The sequence below is a fragment of the Cajanus cajan genome, chromosome 9 (assembly GCF_000230855.2).
Source record: "Cajanus cajan strain Asha chromosome 9, NIPB_CcT2T_4, whole genome shotgun sequence".
Taxonomy (NCBI): Eukaryota; Viridiplantae; Streptophyta; class Magnoliopsida; order Fabales; family Fabaceae; genus Cajanus; species Cajanus cajan.
The window spans coordinates 47268344-47276838 of NC_138525.1; the positions used below are offsets into that span (position 1 = coordinate 47268344).

At 36.6% G+C, this 8495-nt stretch overlaps 1 protein-coding gene across 1 annotated transcript; it reads left to right on the plus strand.

Annotated features, from left to right (window-relative positions):
• The first annotated feature begins 2278 nt into the window (after positions 1–2278).
• LOC109818808 (large ribosomal subunit protein eL6) lies at positions 2279–4749 on the plus strand. The gene is made up of 4 exons (XM_020384336.3): positions 2279–2578; positions 3538–3644; positions 4180–4361; positions 4457–4749. Exons 1-4 carry the CDS (start codon positions 2328–2330, stop codon positions 4610–4612), a joined length of 696 nt encoding a protein of 231 aa, XP_020239925.1. The 5' UTR covers positions 2279–2327; the 3' UTR covers positions 4613–4749.
• The last annotated feature ends 3746 nt before the right edge of the window (positions 4750–8495 follow it).

Sequence of the window (8495 nt, forward strand, 5' to 3'; positions counted from 1 at the left end):
AAAATAAAAAATAAAAAAATTGACGGGTACGGGTATACCCGATACCCGACGGGGACGAGGATGAGGATGAAAATCTATACCCGACGGGTATGAGGACGGGGATGGGGATGAGTTTAACTTGCGGGGACGGGGACGGGTATCATGAAACCCGTACCCGCCCCGCCCCGTTGCCATCCCTAGTTGTATGTGAGTTTAGGAACTCATATGGAGTTGTATAATTATATTGGATGTATGATGAGTAGAAAGTGAAATGAAAAGATGCAAGTTGAGTATAGTGAAGTTGTTTACAAGTTGTGTGTTGATATATGATATTGTTGAAGCATGTTGAAATTAAGTTGATAAAGTTGCTATATGTTATGTGTGGACATGTTTAAGTTGTGAAACATGATGAGATGATATAATTGAAAGTTGTGAAGTGCACGATGATAATATTGTGAGTTGTGAGAAGCATGATGTGAAGTGCGTAGATGTGTGATTTATATAGATGTTATTGTATGATGATTGAGTTGTAAATTATGATTTGAGCTAATAAGCTGTTGAGTTGATTGTGTTGTTTGAAGTTGAAATGAGACGTTGTGTTGTTAAAATGTGTTACTAAACAATGTTGATGAGTTGTTGTGCTGAAAACTATGTTGTTCAAGTTGAATGTTGATTGAGATGATGAGTTAAAAAGTTGTATGTTGTTTAAGTTGTTAAGCTGATTAAGCCATGATGATGAGTTGTTGATCACTAGGACTAGGGGAGATGTTTTCGAAGTTGCTCATCCCATTGTGTGGATTGAGATAGTTGTGGTGCTCTGAGAGCCCAATTTGTTGAAAAACCCTCATTAGAAAGTTGTCCCTTGGAGTGGACGTTGTGTTGTTCTCCTCCAGGACTTTGTTGATCCCATGTGTGGGCAAGGTCGAGGCACACGTGTACAAAGCGACCACGGTATAAGGGCCAGACCGAGCTATACCGATTACAAGTGGCCAGATATTTATTGTTGTAAAGTTGATAAGCTACCTATTGTTGTAAAGTTGGAAAGTTGGGGACATATGGTGAAGATATATGTCCTATGTTGAGATACATAGTACTAAGGTGATAAGTTGAAAGTTGTTTTAAAGTTGAATCCCTTAATACTGTGTGGCGGACATGGAAATAGTCGATCCATGTCATGGTTGGATGACCAATTTGAGTAATGTATCTAATTATAGATGTAGTCTTTGACTAGGTACTGAAGGGTGCGTGGTACTTGGAGGACAGTGGGTGGGCTAACTCCATATGTGGATTGGTGATGCTAGCCAAGGCCGTAGTAGGCTCATACCTAAACCCTTCTGTCTTGACAGTAATACTGGACCTCCAAGTCTAAGTGGCACACCTGAGCAATCGCCTATTGTTGTCTATATCTGGTTCTCTTCGGAGTTCCTAATGCTGTTCTATACCTGACCTGGTTGAGATAGGTCAAACACTGGATTCGGTAGGGTTTATGCCACCTATACTACTCAACCTCAGTTGTTGGAGATCTCCGAGTTGAAATGCGTGACGACGCATAAGTTGTTGATGAGTTGATTTGTTGTTGATAAGAGTTGTATCTATGTTATTATATTGTTAAGTTGTGATTGTGTTGTATATTGATCCTGTTGAGGATGATGATAGTGCTGTTATATTGTAAGTTGCGTTGAGGTGTTGATACGACGTTGATATGAGGAATCAAGTTGAAATGATGTTAAGATGTATAATATATGTGTTGTTTATCTTTTGTGTCGGATGTGAAGATGATTATATATTTGTGTTTCATTTTTGATATTTATGAGTTGTTTATTGTCTCTAGCTTACCCTTGCATGTTTTCATGTGGTTTGGACTGCAATGATCATACGTTGTATGGGAGCAGGGCAGGGATAGGCTGGGATATAACTGCTAGAGGCCACAGGAGGTGCCTGAAGATGAATTTTTTTTTGTAGGTTACCTTATAGTAACATACTTTGTTGTATATAATTGATTGTTGTTGGTTGCTTGATTAACAACTTGTATTGTAAATATTTTATTATACTATTTTAGTATTTATATTCCAATAGTGTGTAGTGTTATTTCGTAGTGTGACGGTCATGGCGGGTCGTTACAATAAAAAAATTAAATTAGAAAAATAATGCAATGTATATTTTATTGAAAAAAAAATATAAACTGGGCTGGACCTGGATTATGTCCATGTGGAGAGAATGAGAGTATTTTAAGAGAGCCCAGTCCAATAAACCCTATCAAAACGGTGCGTTTGGGTTACATATATAACGAGTGTTAGGGTTTTGCATGAGCGGAAGCAGAAGGAGGAGAAAGAGGCAGAGCAGAAGCAATGGCGCCGAAGAAGCCGAGAGTGACGAGGAACCCCGAATTGATCAGGGGAATCGGGAAGTACTCGAGGTCGCAGATGTACCACAAGAGGGGCATCTGGGCCATCAAGGCCAAGCACGGTGGCGCTTTCCCTCGTCACGATCCCAAGCCCAAGCCCCACGCTCCGGCCCAGAAGCCGCCCAAGTTTTACCCCGCCGACGATGTCAAGAGACCCCTCGTCAACAAGCACAAGCCTAAGCCAGCCAAACTCAGGTGCTTGCTTCGACACTCTTGACCGCATTCGTTTTTTATATGACACGTGTGTGTGTGTTTGTTTGATGGTTTGATTTGTTGGCTGTGATGGCTGCTTTTGTTTCGGTGATTTTGTTATGGTTAGAGAATCTGGAAAAATGTTTTTTTTTTGGGAAATGAGGTGCAGATTGGAATCAAGTCATGTGATGTGGGATTTTAGATGGCGAAATGAAACTTGCGTGTGGATTTTTAATAGTTTGATTGTTTAGCTAGGAAGGTTTTGTTGTGGTTCAATGGTTAGAGAATGTTAAAAAAAAATGTGTTTTTTGTGATTATTTATTTTGAAGCTTGTGTATGTGGATGGAATGAGGCGAGATTGGGCTTAAGTCAATATACTAACGCTAGGTGTTCAATGAGGAAGTGAACATTTTTTGTGTTTTAATAATTTGATCTGTTAGATGTAATGGGTGTTGTTTGTTTTAGTGGTTTTATGATTAGAAAGTGGAATGAGGTACAGACTCGAGTAAACTCAATTTGATGCTAGTTTGTAATTGATTAAATTAATCTTGGGTGTATGTGTGTTTTTAATTTGTTTTTGCCATTTAATTTGAATGTTCGGGTGTTTTTCTCTTTTTTTTATATATATTTTTTTATATTAAATGTTGTTTTAAAGGTTTTATTGTTAGAAAATGTGAAACAATGGATGCTTTCTCGAATTTGTGTATGTGTGTTTTTAATAATTTGATTTGTTACTTGTTAGCTATGAGGGGTATTTTTAATATTTTGTGATTTAATGATTTGTTACTAGTTAGTTATGAGGTGCATTTTTAATTTTTGTTATTTTGTGTGTTTTTTTAGCTTGAAAATTGGGATTGGGTTGATTAACTGGTCTATTTTCAATAAACATTTTTAATCTTTATGAATTTTAATGTCTTGTTTTAATAAGTGGGTTCTGAAATTGGATTTGCTTTGGTCTGCAGGGCTAGTATTACTCCTGGGACAGTTTTGATCTTGCTTGCTGGGAGATTCAAGGGAAAGAGGGTTGTTTTCCTGAAGCAGCTTCCATCTGGGTTGCTTCTTGTAACAGGTTTGTGATGAGATTAATTTTGTGTTCAATTAGTTTTTACATGATAAACTTTGTTGGTGATCACTTTCGTTTGTTGTGGTTTTTAATATTTCATTGAGTTAGTTTGATCGCTCTACTATGTGTTCTTGTTTTACTATTGATTACCAATTACATTACAAATACTCCCTCTTATGTTTGCTGTTGCAACATACTTGGTTGTGTTTTGCAAAACATGATGTTTAACTCTAACAATTGTTCCCCCCACAAAATTGAAGGCTCTTTCAGTGAGATTTTGATTGTACAGAGTAAACTATCCAAACTGAAGAGTTAATATTGTCACTTTAGGTCCTTTTTCTTTGTGAAAATGCTAGTTTTATGTCATTGAAAGTTGCCTACGATATATTTTCAACTTCAAAATTAAATACAAATTTGTGATCTTAGTTTCTGATTTTGAATTGTTAGTACTTAGTATTATTGTCCCTTGCTATGGGATTCATACTTTATTCTTCATTTAGATAAGATCTTTATGCTCATCTTGATGGCTTTGCCATTTCAGGTCCCTTTAAGATCAATGGAGTTCCTCTCCGAAGGGTGAACCAATCATATGTCATTGGTACATCTACAAAGGTGGATATCTCTGGTGTCAATGTTGATAAATTTGATGACAAGTACTTTGCCAAGGAAGCCAAGAAAAAGAAAACCAAGGGAGAAGGCGAGTTCTTTGAGGCAGAGAAGGAGGTTGGTTTTACCAATTTCTTGTGTTGTTGAATTTACGTTGTTATTGTGAATTGCTTCTGTGATGCTGATCTCTATTATCATTCTTCTCATTTTAGGAGAAAAATGTGCTTCCCCAAGAAAAGAAAGATGACCAAAAAACTGTGGACACTGCTTTGTTAAAGGCCATTGAGAGTGTTCCAGATCTGAAGTCTTACTTGGGTGCTAGGTTTTCTTTGAAGGCAGGAATGAAGCCCCATGAGTTAGTCTTCTAGAGTGCTAAAATTATTCTCGTCATTCTGTATTTTGTTGAGCTTGTTGCTAATAGTTGTACTGCTTTTTCATCGTTGTAATGAACATTTTTCAAGAGTTTTTTCTTCCAAATTGGATCTAGTACTTGTATTCTTCTATAGTTTCTATCTCCCCACCACTCTATCCCTTAAAAAAATTAAAAAAACCTCAAGATGTCAGTGCTTTTTACGATTATTGATAATCGATTGTGATGTTATCTGAGGAGTTTTATTATAAGCCTTAATTTTCCTACGCAAATAGAGCATGGATGTACTTTAGAAACAATTGACAATCTGTAGCCTATTATTAGAGATGACACTTATCAATACTTTTAAACTTCCTTCTTTGGTATTAAAGAAAAGGGAGGAATTGAAAATAGTGGTAGGTTTTACTAGAATAATTTATTTTCAATTTTTTTTATAAAGGGAACTATATTAATCGAGATTAAAAATTAATAATTATCATTATACTCTTCGTTTTTAAAACATGTGCAAATTAATTTTTTATATCTTATTTTTATGTAGGCTTTTATATGTTATTATAAATATTTTTTTCTTGGTCTTTTTGGTACTAAATAACTAAACAATTATTTTTTATTTATTTTTCCTTTTCAGTTTTTTCTTCATCTTTCTTTCATAAACTTTAATTGTTTCAACATCAACTTGAAACAGAACACGGGATATTGTTGTCTACACGTAATTCCATGGCTTAGGATAACGATTAAGTGTGTTTGGTTTACCGTGTTAAACTCACAAAATCACGTTCAACGGAAAAGATAAAATGTTACTTAGTTTGGTGCTTTGAAATGTGTGTTTACTCCATTTAACAAAATTTAACGATAGACTAAACATGTTCTAAGGGTGCTAATACTCGAACTAACTAAAAAAAATTAATTAAAACTTAGATTTAATAATTAATTCTTTGAACTTGATTACAAGTCGAATGAGTTAAATTAAAAAAGACTGTGTTTATTAAATAAAGGAATTAAACTTGAATTTTATGTAATTATATTCTTTTAGTTATGAATTGGATAAATATATAAATTTATAATTTATATAAATTTTTTATTTAATTTCATCTTGTTAAAATTTAAAAGAATTTTTAAAATTTAGTTATAAGTTAATAATAATAATAAAAAAGTGAGCACTTTAAAATTTTATGGTTAAGGATTGAATTTCTATTATTTTATTCAAAGTGGAGTAGTTATATGTTATAGAAATTTTAGTTGTTCCCCTCAAAAAAAGAAACTTTAGTTGTACTTGTGTTTCTTTAGATTTTATTTTGTAATCTTACATAGTTCATATAATAAGTTATGTTTTGTCTTTTTAAAAAAGTAAATAATCATTTTATTTAAATTTTATTTTTAAATTAAAAAAAATTGAGTTCTTGTTCATATAATTTAAGTTAATGGCTTGAATCGAGTTACTAATGAGTTTGAACGAATTCAAGTTAGAAAAAAAAGTTTATATCGAACTCAAATCGAATTAGGAATTGAGCCAAATATTATCGGTTGAATGAAATCGAGTTCAACTCTCACTTCTAGTCTAATGCTTAAAGAAAACAAAATCATTATCAACAAAATTGGATTGAAAATGTTGATCGCATGACATTTTAGCATGATTGTTCTGGAAATTTATTTTTTTACATGGTCCTTGAAGTATTTTTTTTGCTCATAAACATAGTCTATGTAGTGTTCCAAAATTAACAATAAAAAATTAATATGCATTCATAAGATGTGACTTCTGTTAGACAAATATTGTTCTTACCAGAAATTTGTCGTAGAGACGGTCTTCCGAGCAAGATTGGTGAGCCTCCTTCGCGGGTACGCTGGTGCTCCAAGATGGGGGTGGTACCTGCAAAAGAGACTCTGATGCCAAAGTTAGTGTTTGTGGGAGTATGAATCTCATATAAGTAATGCACGTACCTTAGTGTGAATTAGGGTTTCTTTGGGCCTTGGGCCTGAGATAAGATATGATAAGATCTTGAGATAAGATATGATAAGATCTTGAGATAAGATATGATAAGATCTTGAGATAAGATATGATAAGATCTTGAGATAAGATATGATAAGACCTTGAGATAAGATATGATAAGATCTTGAGATAAGATATCATAAGATTAGATAAGGGATCTCGTCTGGAGCGAGATCCCTTGAGATCAATTGTGATCTACTTAAATGCCGAGCTGACGTCGCGTAGCGCGTGCTCGAGGTCATCTTGCGTTGCGATGTCGAGCTCGGAGCTCGACTTCACAGCACGGACAGTACACTAGCCCCCCGAGCTCCGAAGACCATAGGTCGAGGAGTTAAGACCGAGCTCGCTGGAGGGGAGTGAGCTTTCGCGCATGCTTGCCTGTCAAGATGCCTTGTGTTGCAACTGTCGCCTCGTTCTCGAGAACGTGTAGGCGGCATGGTAACAAGATTGTATTTTTATCTGTTTCATGACGTGTCCTCTTTGGGCCGATGTGGTATTCCGATGTCCATGTTTCATGGCCGAGCTGAGGAACTCGGCAATGATGGGTTTACTGCTTGGTCAGGCTGGTAAACCTTTGATTGAGTCAATGGATTGGTGAGGGACAAGTCAGCAACTTGGCTGGCCAGTACACTTGCCCCCCAAGCACCGAGTGATGTAAGAGCGAAGGGGCTTCTGAGGAGCTCCCAAATTTGTTGTTTGAAGGTTCGAGCTCGACCTTGTTAAGTAGATGTCATCTCAAGGTTCGGACTCGACCTTGGCATATCAAGGTTCGAACTCGACCTTGGTTAAGAAAATGTGATCTCGAGGTTCGGACTCGACCTTGGCATAACAAGGTTCGAACTCGACCTTGGTTAAGAAAATGTGATCTCGAGGTTCGGATTCGACCTCGGCATATCAAGGTTCGAACTCGACCTTGGTTAATAAAATGTGATCTCGAGGTTCGGACTCGACCTCGGCATAACAAGGTTCGAACTCGACCTTGGTTAAGAAAATTGATCTCGAGGTTCGGACTCGACCTCGGCATATCAAGGTTCGAACTCGACCTTGGTTAATAAAATGTGATCTCACGGTTCGGACCCGACCTTGGCATATCAAGGTTCGAACTTGAACCTTGGTTAAGAAAATGTGATCTCGAGGTTCAGACTCGACCTCGGCATATCAAGGTTCGAACTCAACCTTGGTTAATAAAATGTGATCTCAAGGTTCGGACTCGACCTTGACATATCAAGGTTCGAACTCGACCTTGGTTAAGAAAATGTGATCTCGAGGTTCGGACTCGACCTCGGCATAACAAGGTTCGAACTCGACCTTGGTTAAGAAAATGTGATCTCGAGGTTCGGATTCGACCTCGGATGGCAGTATTGAGGTTCGTATTCGACCTCAAACCAAAGTTGGATGAACTTTTAACGAGGTTCGAATTTGACCTCGGAATTTAGAATGGAATGTATTTCATCAAGGTTCGGATTCGACCTCGGATGAGAGTATTGAGGTTTGTATTCGACCTCAATTAAGGTTAGATGAACTTTAACGAGGTTCGGATTCAACCTCGAATGAGAGTATTGGGGTTCGTATTCGACCTAAAGTTAGATGAACTTTAATGAGGTTCGAATTCGACCTCGGATAAGAGTATTGAGGTTCGTATTCGACCTAAAACCAAAGTTGGATGAACTTTTAACGAGGTTCGGATTCGACCTCGGATGAGAGTATTGAGGTTTGTATTCGACCTCAAACTAAAGTTGGATAAACTTTTAACAAAGTTCAAATTCGACCTTAGGTGAAAGTATTGAGGTTCGTATCCGACCTCAAATTCGAATGAAACGATTGAACTAAGGTTCGAATTCGACCTTAGGTGAGAGTATCGAGGTTCGTATCCGACCTCAACTTTGAGTGAAAC

Bases quoted from the DNA above. Each gene is read 5' to 3' on its own strand.
- LOC109818808 (XM_020384336.3), top strand. From the start codon at position 2,328: ATGGCGCCGAAGAAGCCGAGAGTGACGAGGAACCCCGAATTGATCAGG. The intron at 2,579-3,537 runs GTGCTTGCTTCG...TTTGGTCTGCAG, and splicing joins CCTAAGCCAGCCAAACTCAG to GGCTAGTATTACTCCTGGGA. The intron at 4,362-4,456 runs GTTGGTTTTACC...TTCTCATTTTAG, and splicing joins TCTTTGAGGCAGAGAAGGAG to GAGAAAAATGTGCTTCCCCA.